Source organism: Gorilla gorilla, chromosome 13 (genome assembly GCF_029281585.2).
Source record: "Gorilla gorilla gorilla isolate KB3781 chromosome 13, NHGRI_mGorGor1-v2.1_pri, whole genome shotgun sequence".
Lineage (NCBI taxonomy): Eukaryota > Metazoa > Chordata > Mammalia > Primates > Hominidae > Gorilla > Gorilla gorilla.
The window spans coordinates 119,467,349-119,486,713 of NC_073237.2; the positions used below are offsets into that span (position 1 = coordinate 119,467,349).

General features: G+C 49.0%; 2 protein-coding genes across 10 annotated transcripts in view; one reads left to right on the forward strand and one right to left on the reverse strand.

Annotated features, from left to right (window-relative positions):
* The window catches only part of RABGAP1 (RAB GTPase activating protein 1), a 171,659-nt gene extending 167,773 nt beyond the window's left edge, over positions 1–3,886 (forward strand). For all 8 annotated transcript variants that reach the window (XM_055351856.2, XM_031014589.3, XM_019033938.4 and 5 more), the window contains 2 exons: positions 647–844; positions 2,174–3,886. In XM_055351856.2, the coding sequence (XP_055207831.1) occupies positions 647–844; positions 2,174–2,296 (321 nt within the window). In that variant the 3' untranslated portion in view covers positions 2,297–3,886. The remainder of the gene's footprint in view (positions 1–646; positions 845–2,173) is intronic.
* Positions 3,887–8,462: 4,576 nt separating this feature from the next.
* The window catches only part of STRBP (spermatid perinuclear RNA binding protein), a 158,935-nt gene continuing 148,032 nt past the window's right edge, over positions 8,463–19,365 (reverse strand). The window contains exons 19-20 of one of the 2 annotated variants that reach the window (XR_010130358.1): positions 19,137–19,201; positions 8,463–15,114 (exon numbers count right to left, since the gene is read on the reverse strand). The gene's annotated coding sequence lies outside the window, so the exon portion shown is untranslated. Of the gene's footprint in view, positions 19,202–19,365 lie in introns of both variants that reach the window. The other variant, XR_010130357.1, reaches the window with a different exon arrangement.

A 19,365-nucleotide genomic window follows, 5' to 3' on the forward strand; every position in this document is an offset into this window, starting at 1 on the left:
TTCTGAGATAAGCATTTTTTTCACATTTACATCTCTGAAAGTGGGATGTTTTATAATTGGCTTTTTGTGGTTTAATTGGCAGAATGTTTTCTTAGAGGAACATAAAATGACATTTCTTACAGTTAATGGCATCTTATTTTGATGAAATGTGGAATACATTTTATTTGTAATCATAGTTTATGTACATTTTTGTGTTCTATTTCAACCAGCATGCATCCATTTTCCAATGTTATAAAAGTTCCTCAAAAACCTTTTAGAGGCTGTGTACTTCCTTGTATAAATATAGCACAGTATATTTAATATTTAATTGTTTTTGAATAGTTTATCCCCCGCTTTTTTGCCTGTCTCCAATTCTACAGTGAAAATTTTTGTAAATTTTTATCTAGTTACAGCTTCATTTTTCAGCCTGGGTTCCTAGAAGTGAGATTACTGAATCAAGACAATGATAATTTTATTATTTTTGGTGTATAATACCAAGTGGCTTTTCCAGTAGGTTATCTGCCAGTTTACAAAGAGCACAGGTTTTCAGAAACTGTAGTGCTCAACAGAGAAGCCATCTCTTGGTGTCCCCCAAAGGAGATGCTCACACCATCCTAAAGGGCCAGTTCCTCTTCTTTGCCTCTTCACATCTAACATTCAATTTCAGCAAAAAGTGGATGACTGTGAGCGGTGCCGGGAATTTTTCAACAAAGAAGGGCGTGTAAAAGGCATAAGCTCAACCAAGGAGGTTTTAGATGAGGACACGGATGAAGAGAAAGAGACGCTCAAGAACCAGCTGAGAGAGATGGAGCTAGAACTGGCACAGACCAAACTCCAGCTGGTGGAGGCCGAGTGTAAGATACAGGTAACAGCAGCAGAGCTCAGACATGTGCCTGCGGGCTGGGTTTCCTGATGTGCACTAGAGACCCCAGAAATTATCTTTATGGTTTGGGGTTTTTCCCCACCTTTTAAACTTTGGTCACAGTTGTCATGAGAAGAAATATAGGACTTGTTACTGGCCAGTGGATGTCTCATCAGTATTTGGCCTGTCTTGAGGATTTCCACTGTCATATTGAGAATAATACACAAAAGCTTGGAATCTTTTGATAGGATGAGGAGACAGTGCTTTAGAAACACAGCTCTACCACTGAACTGTTTGACCTTGGGTTAGTAACCTCCCTACATCTCAGGTTCCTTATCTACAAATGGAAATGATGAGAGTCCCTATCTGATAGGTTGGTTTGAGGACTAAGTAAGATAGTGTGCACAAATGGCTTGGCAGAATGTCGAGGGGCTTTATAACTGCAAGCTTTTGTTCTTCCAGTTCCCACCACTTAACTAGCTTTGTGACTGTGAATATACTACCTATCTGAGCCTCCTTTCCTGATAAAGAAGTTAGGGCTTGTTTTGGTCATCTTTATACACATTGCTAGGTCCACCAGCACCACTAAACCCTAAGCACTGTTTATGGAGGGAAACAAGTTCAGGATAAAAGCTTTAGGGCTGATTCTCCCTCATGGCACACATTCACTGGGCATCTGCTCTTTGGCAGGCCCTGTTATAGGTCTGGGACTGCAAAGCTAAGGCCTGGTAGTGTGACTACCCGGAATAATCAGGAAAGGCATCACCAAGGCAGCAGTAGCTGTGCTGTGATCAAAGAATGCACAGGGGTTGTAGCTACAGGAGAGAGAGAACAGTGGCAATTCCAGGCAGAGGGAGTGGCATGTTCAGCAGCACAAGGAGGAGAGTGGCTGCCCAGGAAGGACCCTCAGGAGTTCTTTCCTTGCAGTAGGGGATGGAGGTGGCGCTAAGGCTGGAAGAGAGTGTGTGGATCCAGATTGCGAAGCATTTCAAATGCCATGCTAAGGAGTTTAAAGATTTTTGCCAAAATGAAATGATGTCATCAGAAATAGAGCATTAGCTGTCTGCCTGGTGTGCATTAGGTGGACAGAAGAGGGAGACATAGAAAGTAGAAGACTGTTTTAATAAATAGACCAGGCAAGAAATTAGATCTTAACTAAAAGCTCCCAAATCTTTAGGCATTCCAGGCATTTCTATGCCAGTTTGAGACTGGGGGAATTTCCTGAGGCCTCTCCAGAGTAAATAGACTGCATTCTTGTCTTGGTTCTCCTCTGGGGAGCCAGTGTCATTGACACTGAGCCCAGCATCCTCATGCGCACTGTTCCTCTTGCAGGACTTGGAACACCATTTAGGGCTTGCCCTCAATGAGGTGCAGGCAGCCAAGAAGACGTGGTTTAACCGAACACTGAGCTCCATAAAGACAGCAACCGGGGTTCAAGGGAAAGAGACTTGCTGAGAGCAGCTGCCGCCTCCCGACACCTTCAGAAAACACGACACCTTTTGTTGCCTTCTTTGGCCAGATGTGTGATTCTGTGACTTGTCCCAGGACCAGAATGTACCTAAGTCAGATCCATAGACGCATGTTGGTAGGTCACTGGACCAGAGCTTGTGAAGCAGGCAACCTCTGGGGTAAGACTACTGATACTAACAGGCCTGCTAGCTCAGCCGATGCTCTGGACACTCTAGAAATCACTCCTCAGTGTGACCTCCCAGGCCTCTTCCCCGTGACGTCAACACCTCACCCAGCCTAAAGGCTGAGTTTACATGATCAGAGTTAGGGGATCCTTCAGTCTGTTGATTTTTTTTCTAAACCTTTTTTTTTTTAAATATACATATATATATATTGTGGGGGTGGGGCAAGGGATCAGAAATTCAAATAATTCTTTTCTGCTTCAATGCCAGCAGAAGGTCCCCCAGGTAGACATGGAGAAGCACTTTGTTTTAAATAGGAGGGTTTCATAGTTGCATCTGAAGCCACCTGGTTCTGTTAAACTGTATTGTGCAGGTTTTGGGTTTGGCATTATTCATGTTTCTGATCAATTCTATGCAACTCTCATAGTTCCTGTTACTTTTTAGCATTAGCTGCCAAATGACTTCAAAAGGCTGGGGTGGGTGACTTGACTGTGAGACTGGATTATAACATGGACAAATCTTATTTTGCTTAATGTGTTTGTGTGTGTGTGTGTATGTATATATATATATAAATATCTTTCCCAATATGCCCCGTTGACAGTGTTTAAATTCCAGACTAGGACTGCTGATCTGCACAATTTAATTATGTGGTTATTCGAGCACTTAATTTCACTCAAGGTTCATTGGGGTCTGCTCTCCTCCCTGCCATTACGGGAGCTGTGGACAGAGCTCCCTCACTTCAAGATTCCTAGTGTTTTTGCACAACAGGTTGTCCAAGTGAGAAAGACTGAGTTGCGTGTCTGTAAATGTCTGCGCAGGGTGCACATGCTGCGAGGTCTCCATCCTCCGGGCCTGTCCCTCCCAGATGGGCTCGGCCTTTGGGCCCTCCTCAGAGTATGCCTGGGTTCAGATGGGCTGTAAGTTCTCACTTCAAAGCTACGGAATGGATTTTAGCACCTTTAAAAAAAAAAAAAAAAACTTTGACTTTTAATTTATATAGTGCTATGCTGACAGGCTGACACGCAGATGGTTTTGTCCTCTTTTCTGCGTTCAGTGTTGAGGTGGCTGCTTACAAGAGGCACTGGTTTTGTATATAAAGACACTCGGGTTGTTTTGTAGCTCTTTTTCTTACTGGCTGTACTAACGCTTGCTGAGGTTATCTGTAATAAGGGAGGTAACAAGTGGCAACCCCCTCCCCACCAACCATCCCCTTTGCTGCTTTCTGTGTCTTTCTTGTTCAGTTACCAAAATAGCTGTAAGCCTATCTAATGCTAGGTGTGTGGACATTGTGCTAAGGTAGTTTCAGTGTGTCAGCTTTATGAATTGAAATATAAACCAGTAAAATTGTATTACTTTTTCTTTTGTTGGTTTTATTTTAACAGCATATTGATTAAATATTTTGGTACAAACAGCATTGCTTTGTAAAAACCAGTTTTGTCATCACGTATTCCTGTCGCCTCCCCTTCTTCCCTCATCCCCTGCGCACAGAAGCAGAGTCAGAGAAGACTACTGTGTGTGCTGTAAGAGAGGCATGTGTGAGCGCGAGGCAGCCCCTCACCTACCTGTTGAGACGTATGGAGGAGTGGTAGGGTGTGGCAGGCCACATGGGGCAAGAAGATGACGTTGATGCCTCTGTGTTTATGATGAACATTGCCCCTCTGAGAAATAACGTGCTGTAGTAGCAGGGATGAGGGACACTTGGTGTTTTTGAGGCTTAAGGAAGCCTTACAGGAGGTAAGGGTCAAATTAGACCTTCAAAGGCAAAAGCATCTCACCAGGCAGAGATGGAAGAGGGAATTCCAGGGCCAAAGTGTGCATGTGCAGGGGAAACAGCTGAAGAGTAGAAAGGCAGGCTGAGCACCTGGGGGCCGGCTGTGGTCTGCTAAAAGCTTTAAAAGCAGTGACATGGAGTTGTTATCTTTTCAGAGCCTCTTTCTTCCTATTGCCTGTCCTCCACATCCCTGCACCATACAGATGAGGCTCCCAGGCCTTCTGCTGCCCCTCTTCACCACCTCAACCCCCTTCTCCATAGCAGGAAGAAGAATGATGCTTCCCTAATCTTACGGTTCCCCCTTCCCACTTGACCTGCCCTCTAGGGCCCCACCTATGCCTAGCCTTTAAACGGATGCAGGCTAAACAGACCATAGCTTCATGCCTGCAAGAAGGATGACTGGATGGATGGCTGGATGGACAGACAGACAGATAAATGTAGATTAGATAGATAAAATAGATGAGATAGATAAAATAATAGATGAGATAGATGATAAGATGGATAGATAGATGATAGATAGATTAGATAGATAGATGATAGGGATAGATACAGATTAGACAGAGAGCAGGTGGGCCCCTGCCCTGTCTGTCTTTCTCCACTGCAACGAAACTAGGAAAGTTCCTAGCATAGGGCTCAGCCCCTGGCAGGTACTCTTGCAGAAGCCAGGACTGTGGCTCCAGAGCACAGCTAGGTCCCTTTGATGCTCATAGGCTGCAGGCTGGAGGACATGTTTCTGGGATCCACATTCTGGATCAGCCTGCTCCATGCTTTTCCTGTCCCATGGCTTCTGTGTTCAGTAGTGCAGGGACTCAGCAGAATCCTCATCCCTGTAGCTGCGTACTGGCCCAAGAAAAGGAGTCCATATTACTATTTAGTCTTGGCACACAGGCCTCAAATGACTCGGATGAGGGTTCTGCTTTTGGGGAGGTCCCCTGGTTATATTGAGGCTGAGACTGAGAATAATAATAGTGACACCGTATGGTAAGTCGTGTACAGGTGCATGGGATCCTGTGGGAAGGTTATGTATAAATGCAGGAGGGACAAAGTGGTAGTGACAGTTGTGACTGACAACTAAGGGACTTGCTAGCCAGGCAGAGGAGCAGCAAGAGGACAGCGGCATTTAGGTGGGAAGAACAGTAGTAAAGTCGGTTTGAGGTGGGGTGATGAGAGATGAAACTGGGTAATGAGGTTGCGGCCATGCCAGGGAGTCTGGAGCTGATAAGGAGTCACTGGAGAGTTTTAACCCATTTATACCAGAGGTTACAAATTTTTTTGTGTGAAAAATCAGACCTTGGTGATGACCTTAAGTAGTAGGATATAAATACAAGCTTAGCGTTCCAATAATGGAACACTAGGCATAAATGGGTTAAGCTAACTTGCACTTTGAGTGGTTCCCTGCTGATCCTTTAGGAAGAAAAATCGGGAGGAGAAGAAATTAAGGGTGTGAGCAGAGGTGACAGATGATAGAATAAGGAATGGAGAACGGAGTCAGTGAAATTTAGGGAGAGTGACGACACACCAGGAAGATAAATTTAGCTGTCGGGGTATAGATTTGAAATAGTCTGGGACTTGCAGGTTGGAGATGCTGGCAATCCACAGCTGCTCAGTTGTTGGTTTGGCATCTCTAGCGCAGGGTTTCTGGACCTCATTGTTGATGATTTGGCTGATTGATTGATTGATTGATACTTTTGTGCTGTAGGGGGTCTGTCCTGTGTAATCCCAGCAGCATCCCTGGCCTCTATCCACTGGATGCTAGTGCATTACCCCACGCCAAGTGGCACAACCAAAAATGTCTTCAGGTATTGCCGAATATTCCCTGAGGGGGCCAAATCACCCTTGATTGATTGAGAACCATTGCTCGAGCAAGCTGAAGCTAGGAGCCTGCAGAGACTGCCCAGATAATGTACAGCTTAAACAAGGGCTAGGAGCCGCCATTCAAGGAGCAGGAGAGAAGACATGGAGAATGGAGCATGGACGGCCAGAGAAGAGCAAGAGCTACCTTGGGGTGGGGATGAGGGCAGGACTGGAAAGCTTCATTGGATTTGGGAGCTGGAAGGTTGTTAGGGCAGTGGCCACTACAGTTGAGATGATGGGAGGGCAGGAGGCAGACAAGCAAGTATAGATTTTAAGAAACCTGGCTGTGAGGGAAGTGGGCAAGCAAGGCCAGTGGTCAGAGGGGACTGTGGCAGGAAGAGCAGTTGTGCTGGGCCACTCAGACTGTGGTTCCAACCTTGGGCACCTGTTGTCTCCTGCTCACGAGGTCAGCAAGCATGCAGCGCAGGCTGAGTGGACCTTCTTTGGCAGGCCCTGCTACAAACCAAGCTGATTTCCAGGGCCTTGATAATTCTTAGTGGGGAGGCAGCGGCTCAGACCGAATGGCAGGAGCTATCAGCCCCAAAGTGTCTGCACCTCTTCTGAATTCCAAGTCCCAGGGGCAGGGGCTGAGTAGTGAGGAGGGTGAAGAAGAGAGCCACCGGCTACCCGAATAAGCCCAGAACACAACTCCCATGTTTGAGCTGACCCATCAGTTGTGAAAACCAGAGCCCATGCAGAGGGGAGCGCAACGGGTGACATGGGCCCCTTGTGGCCTTGGAGAGTCACTTCACTGCTCAGAGACATGCCTGATTCTGACACTGGGATTTAAATCCTCTTCTAAGATTCATTTGGGGGGTGATGATGAAAGAACAGGAACGCTGGAGCAGGCAGATATGAGGACTGGAGCTGCCCAGAATGGGCACTGAGGCACTCCCAGAACAACAGACATGAGTGCTGAGTTCTCTGCCCTCCCCATTTGATTGATAGGTGAAGAGAGATGGGCTCAGAGAGACGGCTGGGATGTTGACTCGTACTTCTGTCAGTAACCAGCAGGGTAGCTGCTTAAAGATGACCGTGTGGAAGCAGGTAGGTAAACCGTCACAGCACTGTACTGCAAGCCACACACACAGAAACTCAGGGTTCAAGGCCAGGCCATACCCTTGGACGTACATTTCACTTAACCTTCCTGAGTTCTGATCTGTGCAGTGGGTCTGGTACCTGGCTCGTCAGGGCTGCTGGGTTCTCCTGTGACGCCCTTGGCTCTTTTCCTGTATTCTTCTCCCTCCAGTCATCAGAACACCCCTGAGTTCAGTGATGTTATTCCCAAATTTGAAAGTGAAGGTGAAAAGTCTGCCTGTGACCACACCATCGGGGAGTTAGTTTTCATACCACATACCACCACCTTCACCTTCTCTTTCAGGGCCCCAAGAGCAAGAAAGACAATGCTCCCTCCCTCCCTCTCTCCCAGTTCCACCTCAACAACCTGTCTCCTGTGCAGCTGAGGCCTGTGGCAATTGTGAACAAGAAAGCCGAGCCATCCCTCAATCTCAGAAAGGCCAACCTGGGAATGAGGATGGGAACAGCAGAGAGCCGGCCCGGCCGGCTCTTCTTTCAGTCAATTCTTGTGTCGTCGTAGATCCAGCCTGATGATGTATAGGGAGAAGGCGGGGCCCTGAGTTATAAAGTGAGGCAAAAACAGCCGGCGCCATTGCCCACACAACTCTCCACTTACCTGGAGGCAGCAGCAGCAGCCCCTGGCCCGATTCCCCACCAGGACACTTCCCTAGGCTGCCGGACCTTCTTCATCCTCGTCCTTCCAAGTGGACTGGGACTACATTGTGGTCTTGAGCTCTCAGTTACTAGGGCAGCTCAACTGCAGAAGCCTTGCAGAGAACCAGGCAGCAGGAAGAGGAGCCTTAGCTTTGGGTTCCAATTGCTGCCGCCCTCTAGAAGCTCGACACCATTGGGCAGGGTCCTTTAACCCTGAGCCTCGGTTTCCGATCTGTATTGTCTGTCTGGGTGTTACTGACCCCGCGAACAGGTGTGACGATTAAGAGGTCAGCACTCACTCAACATGACATCACTTACCACTCACTATGCCAGGGCGCCAGGTTCATGTTTCATGTTGAGGAAACTTCACACCACAGAGAGGCAGGGTTTTAAGGACCATAACGGGATCATGAATTAGGCCCTGGCCCCACCCAAATCACTGTCCATTATCAGGAGCCATCCACCCCCCTTCAAATGTCCTCGGCCCCTCCATCCGTTTGCATGAAGGGAAGAACCTGTAACATGTACTGAACTAGAGCCTTAAGGGCCAGGAAAAGGGAGCCTGCACTTGAACCTTTCACCAAAGCTGTATCCTTCATTTTATCAGTGGGTCCTGCACAGAACAGTCCATTACTGTGTGTGACAGAAGCATTTGTTTTTATTTATCCAAATGGGGAGAATGCAACATGTCAGGGCATTACAGACAAACTGCAGCAGCCAGACAAGAGGGTCAGTCTATGGCAGAGTCCAACATACTCAGTGCGAAGGAGCCACAGTGCGGGTGCTGCCTGGAGGACTTGGGGCAGCAGGGTCCCTTTGGATGAAGGCCAGGCATCTCTGGGCGAGGCACTGATGACCATCCACATGTGCAGGCTGCTGCTTCAGTCACGCTGAAGGTTTAAAGTTCAGAGTCCTACATGTAATAATTGCCTCAGAGGGGAAGGGCAGTCCATGGTGGTCGCGGTTTCCAGTGTTTTTAAACATAATACACAAAGTTATTGCCAAGGATTTTGCACTGCAAATTATACTATTTACACTTGCGTATTCAGAAAAACACAGTAAATAGATACATGATAGATATTTTAAATAGATTTCTAAAAACTAACTTGGTCTTCAGTAGACCCGAGTGAGCTACAGCCAGGAGTCCAATGCCATGTGTGTAACCGTGCGGTAGGGAAAGGTTTCTATCCATGACTACACTCAGCCGCCTCCTGCCTCCCCCACCCTTGGGGCTGACGAAGGGCCAAGGCTGAGCAGGCCTACCTTAGTCCTTCGTGTGAGGGCTTCAGGTCTAGACTGGCTGCACCTCCCACCTTCCCAGACAGTTCTGCTTGGAGCCGGTGAGAAGCAAGTCCTACAGGCTCCACTCCTGCAGGACCACTACACGGCGGGTAAACCAGGACACAAAGGCATGGGGCTGTAGGGCTAATGGTACGATGAACCTGGCCCTAGGCCAGCCCCTTCCCCAGCACCCCCTGCCAAAGTACCCTTGGGAACAGGCCCATCGGCCTCACTGTTCCTGGAAGTACGATTGCCCTAATTTATGGTTACCTCAGGAAACCTTCTTTTGAAGAAGTGGCTGGGACCAACCAACCACTTAGACCAAAGGCTCAGCACAACAGGCCAGACAGATGGGTCCAGGATGAAAGGCCTGAGTCCAAGGATGCTTTGGGGAAAACAGGATAAACACTGCTAGGAGCTAAAAAGTATATGGTGTCTGCCCAAGGAAAGGACAACAGTAAGGAGTTCCCACGTGGACCAGCTTTCATTTTGCCTCCATAAGCCCTGGTATGCTGGAAAGGACGTCCACCTGGAGGCTGGAGACAGCTCCTCAGAGAGCCAGAGCTACCCTTGGTTCCTGGGAGATGGAGAGAGCGAGGCCCTCTGGTCGGATGCCTACAATTTGGCTCCCCAGTAACGTTTCTAAAAATGAGCCCTCCTCCCTCGGAAAGGTAGTAAGTAGTAGCAAAGCATCTCCCACAGCCATGGTAGGTCCCATCCCTGAGAAGCTGCCACATGAAGTGAGCTAAGGGAAAAGCAGTGCTCAGTACCCCATCTAAGAAATGGGGGTGCGGAGTGAACAGAACCTGCTTGTGCAAGGCCGGCCTGACCATGAAAAGTGATCGGGGGTAAGTAGAGGGATGCGTCTAATGGCAGCGGCCTCTGGCCTGCTGTCGGAATAGAAGAGGTATTTTTTGCAACCAGGGCTTGCCTGGCTACTTCCAAGTCAAACCTCATGCACTAGCTGCCATCACTACCTTGGGGGTCAGGGCTGCAGCCTGAGGGAGCCAGTGAAGTGATATCCGCACACAAGGAGGCTTGGTAAGTGACATGGAAGTGCCTCGGAAATGCGTGTGTCTGGATCGAGTGTCTTGCCACTGACCCACCACACCAAAATCCCTAAAGGGTGGAGAGCACGAGATACCCAGAACAGAGGAAAGAGGCTGGAAACCTAAGACACGACTTGTAAATTACAGGTGGAGACGGAACTTCTCACCACCTCCCTAGCTATCTAAAACTCCTACTCCTTGATCCATTTCCATGAACAATGAAAAGAAAAAGAGTCTGACTCGCAAAAGCGGCAGAAATATTTAGGTTAGAGTCAAGAAACTTTCTGACCATCTTGGTTCCCTAAGCAGGAAAACGGGACAGATGGCAAAGCACCTGTGCCTGTAGGCAGGGGCAGGGCTGGCCTGAGCAAGGCTCTTGTCTGTAAGTAACTCCACTGCCTGACAGACAAGAGCCTTCCTATGAAGCTGGAGCCACAGCACGTGACTTGCTGCCACATGAAAGGCCACACCTGGCACTGCAGCCAGGGACAGGCTGCATTCTCTTTACCCAATGTCCATCTGTGCCGGCTCCAGTTTGTCAGTTTCCCTTCCATAAACCCAGAAACTTCACTAGACAATGCAAGAAGTGTTCCTTCTTAGAGCTGTACCATAAGAGCCTGAGAGCCACTCCATGTCCATAAGAGAGAAGACCAGGCAGCAAAATCCGAGAGGCACTTCTGTACCAGAGGGAGCCCGACAAGTCTAAAGACAGCAGCCACCCAGGGGCAACTCTTCCTTCTGTATCCCTGACCTGATTATCAGAGATTAGCAAAACACAACTTCACTGAGAGGAAGCAGCACCCAGTTTCTGAAGTTTGCAGTGGCTTCCTGCCTCTCCAGGGCCTGCCAGGCTGCTCAGAGCACAGCACACCTCCCTCCTGCCTTTCCCCACACCTGGCCCGACTGTGCTGGGGCAGCAACATAGCCCTCACCTCCTGACTCAGTCCCGGAAGGCCAGAAACAAGGCTGGGCCCTGTGAAAGGGGGTCACAGTGCAGCGCTGCCGGCCTGTGGCTGGTCCCGCCTCGTCAGCATCCTGGGACAGCCCTGTGTGCAGCTGGCCACCACCTCCCAGCTCAGGCAGAGGGGCAAGTGCCTTCTCTTCTCCGAGCTGCATGCGATCCTCACCTACCCCGCGGGGCTGTTGGGGCTTCACTGAATCAGCACCTGTGGAGGCGCTTGTATTAGGCCATCTTTCTCCAGCCCTACCCGCCCCTTCACAGCGGACACTGTGCTCCTATCAACGCACAGCAACACTAGCTACTCCCAGCTTCTGTTCATGTCAAACTGGCAGCAGCTCACGTCCCTGGCACCTCTCCGATGCTCTGAATGGCAGCTCCGTTCAATGTGCCTAGAAACCCCTCTGAGAGGAAAGACCATGCTCAGCAGAAAGCGCTACAAACAGCCGTGGGTTTTTTCATCACCCCAACTACACTGAACATTCCTCAATGCAGCCACCATGTCTGATTCACCTCAGTCCCCTACGCCTGACGTCAGGCCGGGCCCAGAGCAGTCCACCCCCAGGGGTAGTCGCTTCCACCTCCCTTAGTAGCTGGCAGCCTCTGGAGACGAGAGGCCAGCACCTCTGCTTCTCTGAGGCCTGCTGAACACGGGCCTAGGGCATGTACAAAGGAAGCAATCTGCTCCATAGAGCGTTCCCGCCATGTGACTTGATTCTGAAGCAAGAGGCAGTCAGTCCGTCCCCGCCCCTTTACCTTCATATTCTGAGGCCCCAAGCCGAACTTAGATTGGAGACAGAATGTTTCATTTATCCTGCCCTTGTACGTGAATCTTTAGGATAGCAGGAAAGAAAACGCCTGAAGAAGGAAGATTCTGTAAAGCTCTGTCATGTCAAAATAAAGGTGGGGTGCTCACTGACTATAAGCCAGTGGTCAGAAAACCTGTCCAACTCTCTGGGCCTCTCTTCCCCACTCTAATACCAAAAGTACCTTGACCAAGAAGTCCAGACTAAACGGAAAGGCGTTAACTTATAACCACAGACATGGTCCTCCATAGCCAGTGACATTTCTAATAAGCATTTGTGATCACATGACCCTCCTGAGCACAGCTGTCCAATGGCTCCCTACTGCCCAGAGAATCCAGTCCACACTCCTGAGCCTGGCCCTCCTGGTCCTTTACGAGCAGACCCCATGTGCCTGTGTGACTATGCAGGCCTCCTCATTGTTTGACACAATCTCATCCATTATCTGGTCCTGTTTCCCTTCCTGGAGAACTGCAGCCTCCTCGTCTAAACCTGACTCCAGAGCTGCCTGCCTTCAGGGCTTTCCTGATTCACCCTCAGCCCTTCTCTCTGAGATTCTACCACCTGGGACTTCCCTGAGCCCTGTTCTGTATGATGCTCTTTAGCCACCTGCTCTCCTCTTTCAATGTCCCACGTGTCACTCAAAACCTAAGTTCTATATGGGCAGGAACTACATCGTCCTGTGCATTGAGCCAGTGCTCACACAGAGGAGATGCTCAGGAAGCCTTTGTGGGGAGGTGGATGGATCCAGGCAGTGGATGGGTCCAGGCAGTGGATGGGTCCAGGCAGTGGATGGGAAGGAAGTTTCCAGTCATGATTAAGCCAAAGGGTAAGTCATCTCTATAGTCTAAGGGGTTGGTGAAATACAGCGAACTTTGGCAAAATACTCCCTACTTTGCAGGGGTTGGCAAACTACAGCCCTGTGTATTTGTAAGTGAAGCTTCATCAGAACACAGCCATGCTATCTATTTACGCACTGTCTCTGGCTGCTTTTGTGCTACAGTGGCAGAGCTGAGCAGTTGTGGCAGAGACCACATGGTCCATAAAGCCTGAAATGCTATCTGGCCCTTTACAGAAAGGATTTGTGGACACAGGGCTAAGGCGGTGCTTCCCATATATTTTCACATTTCACCTCTTTAGAGGTGAGATTTGTGTAGCCTGTTGATTAACAGTGAAGGCTGCTTGCAGCTAAGAGACACCTGGCCTTGGAACTCTGGCCACCCAAAGGCTGACAGGATCCGTGTCCACAGCTGCCACCTGAGCCACAGTCCCCAGCAGAGCTGTAGGAAACAGGTGCAGAAACCCATGCTGGCCTTCAGCTCTCCCTGTCCATTTCAAAGCAAAAGTGGCAGCACTGGGACAGACACAAAACTGACACCCAAAACCAATCCTCCGGTCACCTCACAAGTTCATGGTCCTTTCCATCCTTCAAGAACTTGGGAAAGAATGTCCACGTCTTCCCATGGGCTACAGACTGTGTTCCACAGATGCTGAATCCAACAAGCTCCAACCCTTGCTTAGGTTAAAAATGAACACAAATGGATTAACTTTTTGCCAAGCAAAAGGCCTCAGCATGAACAACCACCTGGTACCTGTGACTCCTGGCTGGAGAGCCCAGCCTGGCGGAAACTTGGAAAGGGTGAAGATGCTGATAGGTCACAAGCCCCTCCCCACTGCCAATGGAGATGCCAGAGTGCTCCAGCACAATGGAGTGTGGCCCACCAAAGCCCCATTTCCTAGCCCGGTGGAGATGGCCCTCACTCCATTCTACCTCCTCTGTACCCTGTCAGTATCTTCCTCCATTCCCCTGCCTTCCCCCATCCTGGTCAGAAACACCATTGTTCCCTCTATTGCCCACTGAGCAGTGGTCCAGGAGAAGTACTCCAGCAGGTCCCCCGCCCCCGGATGGGTGCTATTGTTCCTTGGCCCAGGGTTGGGGGCCATCATCTTCCCGTCCCTACCCAATCCGGCAGAGGAGCCTGGCCTGTGAGGAGATGCCATTCCTGCCTCTCCATCCCTCTGCTGCTGCGCTCCATCAGCCTCCCTCACGCCTCGCCTGGCCAATGGCAACAGCCTCTTGCTCATCAGCCCTGCCTCCTGACTCTGGTCCTTGGCTATCCAACTGTCCCCATCGACCCTCTGGAACTCACTATCGTGGACAATGGTCATCACTGAAGGACACACCACCCAGGGCCTTTCAAGAAGTGACTGCAGACTGTGTGTCCCACCTGCTACTTGACTCTGCTCATCCTCTCGGGTCCCACAGCAAGGCCCTTCACGCTCCCCAAGTGGGCACACTCTCTCTGTGCATGCATGCCAGGCCCGCCTCTGACTCCCCTCCTGGGGATCCCGTCTGGCTCAGTGGGAAGCCTATCGCTCTTGGGAAATTACTCAGTAAGCACTTCTCTCCTGAGGCCTGGCTCCTCTCCTGCCCTCGGCGGGAGACCTGGGAATGGGCCTGCCAGCCCCCAGCCCAGGGCTGGCAAGGAGGATCCCTAGCAGGGAGGGGGAGACCCACTGAAGCCATTCTCCCTGCACAGAGGAGGACTCTCATTCTGTTCAAATCCTCTGCGCCTCTTTCTTCTCCTCCCTGTACTCTCCATCTGGGTCAATGATTTCACCTTCTACTCAGTTGTCTAAGCTGCAGATTCTGACATTTTCTCCAACTGCTCCTTCTCCCCCAACACAGAGCCTGGTAAGAAGCAGTAGGTGACAGTGAATGGTTTTTCTCAATAAATCTACGTGCCCAAGAAGGGAGACATGGTCTTGGCAGCATCACCAGTCACATCAGAGTTCGTCCAAACTGACATTCCACAGCATTTCCTCTTTGCCGTCCACACAAGCGGCTTCTTGCTTGAACATGCTGGTTACAGGGAGCTCATGTTGCACCTCAGCTGCTCTCTCAAGGCTGCGTCTGTCATCGCGGGAGGTGTATTTTAGCTCAAATTGCCCCACTGGCTTCCCATAATTGTCTTTCACCCTTTGGAACCACATACAACAAATAAATATAATCCCTTAAAAATACCTGGCAGGAGTGCCCACATTCTCTCCAGGTCTCCTCTTCACCAGCCTTAACCTTCTGGTCCTTCCATCTCATTTCAAGGTGCTTTCAGCTTTCCTGAGTTCCCCAGGTGCCAATTTCCATAGGTTTTTTACCTCCCAGATGATGGCTACCATATTCCTTTAACGTAGCCTCTGCAGGAATGAGGGATTTTTAGAAAGCTGAGACTTCCGAGAAGTCTCATGATGGAAGAATCCAAGGGGATCCCAACACCAGATTGCTCTGGAAAATGTGTTACCATGACGGTGATCCCATGGGTTAGAGCACATGTTTGAAGGCCAAGCCAGGAATGGAGGATGTGGCCAAAAACCAAAGTGTGGATGAGGCTGAACATAAAACACATACTTCCAACAGCACATCCCCTGTCCTCCTTCCCACCCCTGAGGAGCTCTCCAAGTAGCAATTACTGAATTTGCACTTTATTATAGGGTTCAGTTACAGTATAAAATGATGGTCTGTAGAAATTAACCCCAACTGTGTAGCTGGCAAAAAAGAAAACAAAACAAAAAAACAGGCTGCCTGGCCCAGGGCTGACCAGTTGGTCACCTTGCCCAGTAGCACACTAACAAAGGAACCAGAAAAAGAACGAGCCCAGAAAGTCTGGATTTTAGGAGGCTGAGGAAGGATCAGGGAGATGTGGGTTGGTTTTTGCTTGGTTTCAAGGCGCACAGGGGGTAGCCCAGAAGCCTACAGGAAAGGTGAGCCGAACACATCACAGAGAGAGAAGCCACTGCTGCCAAGTGGGCTTGGAAGACAGAACGGACATTGGTGCATACTAGCGACGCAAACCACCTGCACACAGCACAGCCTCAGACGGGGTGAGCGCCACCACTCACCGCACTATAATTTGGGGCAAGTCACCTTATCTAAGCATCTATTTCCTCATCTGTAAAAGGAGAAAATTTCTAATTCCAGTTGTGGTGAAATTCAAAACTAATTCCTCAGAAAGGGCTGCTGTTACCTCTAAAAACAGTCTTAAGAAATGTTATTTCTTCTGGTGGTTAAAAACTCATTACGGGCCACAATGCTTTGCCACAAATAAGCAGTGTGGTTTGGAGAGATCTCTGGGCTCTACTCTCCCTGTCTGCAGGGTGGGAACAACGATCTATGCACTGCTGCTTCTCCAAGGGCCACCAGTACAGCAAGTCATGAAATGACAAACGGGAAAGGGCCTGAGAGAGGACTGTGTTCTATGAATGCCAGGCGCTCATTCTCCCTGACACAGTCATGCTCTAGAACACAACAGCCTGGGATTCAAAGGTTCCTTTTTCCTGCTCCCCTCCAGGATTACGGCAGGGTGCACAGAAACATTGCCAAGTGCCCAGAAAGAGGATGACTTGGGGTGGATGAGGAATACCTTGTCCTGAAAAGGATCCCGCAGCCATCCCCGCACCCACCCACGCCTGAGCAGAGACCCAGCTGTCATTCATTAGCCCAGGAGCTGGTAAAGTGGTTACAGCAGCAGAAGAATCCAACATGCTCAGCAGGGTGGTTCACAGGCAGCAATTTAGAGACCCCAAAGCCATCCAAGCAGGGCTTAACCATACACGGGTCCAACTTGGAGGGAAGACAGCAAACTCCAGGCTGGCAGTCTGCCCTGAGGCCTACTCCAAGGGAAACTCCTGGCAATGAACACTGACCTCTGCAATCTGCCACCACCCATCTCTACTGAGTACTCGTCCAGGGACACCCCCTTGCACTTATACCTCAGACCTGGGCTGCTGCCCCTCTGTGCTCCTCTTCCTTGTACCCAATGAGCCAAAGCCTCACCAGCCTGCCTTCAGAGTCTGGCTTAAATTGTTGAAGACACCCTCATGACCTATCTCAGGCCAGGCAGAGAACATGCACTCGGAAAATATAAGCTAAGTGAAAACACATACCTCAGATTTCACTGAAATTCAAAGAAAAACAAGCTTTAGATAAAAATGCTTCCTCTGTGGATACAGATGCAATGCAGCCCTTCAGTCTGTCCTTCCAGTATGTTAAATCGTTCTTCACAACCAATTTAAATGAAAAGAGCCCTATTTTAGGCCAGATTATCTGATCTGGAGTCACCTCAAGTCAGAGGGCCTAGCTACCAGCAGAGCCCATCCTGTCGGCCCCAGCCTTTTAATCCATAGCAGGATGGAATAGAAAAAGGCTTTAGAACAGAGCTAGGTTCCATTAATGGTTCTAGCACTTAACCTGGAGCATCAGTTTCTTTTGTAAACTAAGGATACTACTACTTCCAGAAAGGTAGCTGGAGAATTCAGAAGAATGTCCAAGTGCCTGGCACACAAGATACAAATGGTGGCATCTCTCCTTCCCCTTCCCTTCCTACTCCTTCAATCCACTGCTGCCCCAAATGACCTAAACTGAGGGCTGCTGTTCACCTCATTACTTGGGGCATTTAGCAGACACCTGCATGCAGACACCTTTTGTCCAGTGCTGAAACTGCCTGGGCAAACGGTGGCTATCTTCACTCTGCCCACCAGCAGGATGGCACAGTTCATCTGCAGAAATGGCAAAGTTCTGCCAAGAGAGACCAAGACCCTCCTCAGAAGGAGGCAAAAAAGAAGTCCTCCCTCAATGATGGCTGAACAAGGCAAAGACTCCACCAGACAGCCTCCCCTGGGGGGAATGTACCAACTTTTGCCAGGACATTAGCTAAACAAGTATTTCTTAGATTTAAGAAAAACCTCCTGACTACAAGGCAAATCTTATTTGCCTCCTTAAAGGTAACACTCAGTCCTTGTCTACACACAGTTTTTATAAACTTGGAGCATCTGAGGGCTCCAATCTATGTTCCCCACTTAGCTCACCTCTTACCAACAGCCAAGGATGCATCTGACCACCTTTCTGCAGAGGCTCCTGAAGTCTTTGTAGACACACAAAGGAATGGAAGATAAGACGTGCACCCTCTATTTAATCCAAAAGCATCAATTTCATCATGTACCCATTTTCCTCTTATCGAAAAACAGCAACTTCCCAACTGTGTCCAGACAGTAAATGGATAGACAAAAAGAAAGACGAATAGATGGGCAGATATGTTTTCTCTAAGACTAATAGGCAGAAGGGAGGCCTCATATGGTGTCGAGTGCAGATTTTTCCCCTCAAAATTATCAAAACAAACTAGAAGAGACAAGCTACAGGAGTGCTTTTCAGAGAAGCACCCTAGTCAACAGCCTTTTAAGCACACCAATCAGTTTCCTCCTTTCCTTTCTGTGCTTTAAAGGAACTTGCTTTCTACCTACTAAACACTGTTAAGCCCTGAAGGTTAGATTCCGGAGGCAGTTGTAACCAAACACCTTTTTAAAAAATTATTAATGCACTGGTTGGACACTTGGACTCAGCAGGTAGATATTCTAAGATCAGCCCTTATGAAGTTCTAAGCACCCTTAAATCCCCCCCCCCCCAAAAAACCAAGTATTTACAAACCCTTGGCAGCAGATTGGCTGGTAATTTAACTACTGTAACAGACACAGGAGCAACTTCCTTAAGCTTGGATCTGCAGCAACACCACCACACTAGCTCTCACCAGGTCTTTGGGGTGTGTTTCTTGTCTAACCCCTAGATACCAGGAGTCCTCTCCCAAAGCCTGGCAGCAGCTGACGCCTATCAGCACCAAGGAACTGACACAGCTCCACCCTGAGCAGGCCATGCACCTGCCTCTCCAACACCTGTTGGCAGAGCCTTGCCCTCCTCACGTTCATCCTCACCTCGCCAAACCACGGTAAGAACACTCAACATTCACTGAGTAGGTACTCTGCACCAGGTACTGTTCAAAACATATTATGTGTATTAACTCATCTAATTCCTGAGCCCCATGGGAATGTGCTGGAAGGAGAGAAATTCTTTGGCCCAGATTCCCGCATGGTTTCTAGTCTCTATTTCTAGCTGTGCTGTAAAGCTTACATAACCTAATTTGCATGATGGTACTATTTTTAAAAACCTCCAAAGATCGCTGCTTCAAAGCATCAATGGAATCTGTTAGTTCCTACCTAAAATGATAATGTGGGAAAGGATATCTATTCTTACAACCAACTCAACTGGAATTCTTGACTTAAAACAGTCTTTCGGGAAGAGGCTATTAAGAAAGGAAGGGACTCATTCTAAGTACTAGCTCTGTACTCTGTAAATAAGGGCTAGAGAGAAACACATCAATATTGAAACCCACCTCAGCAGTAGTTTCTTGGCTCTGCTGTTGTTATCCATTTACCACCCGTCTCCTTTCCAAGACTCCTAATAACACCGAGAAACCTGTGGTCACTGCACAGCATGGCGTCAGACTGTATAGAGTATGAGTTTGAATACACAGAACCTTTCTCATTCTGGATGATTCAGAGATAGCCCCCACCCTCTCTCAGGAGGCACTGGCATAAGATGAATGGGAATTAGGGGAAGAC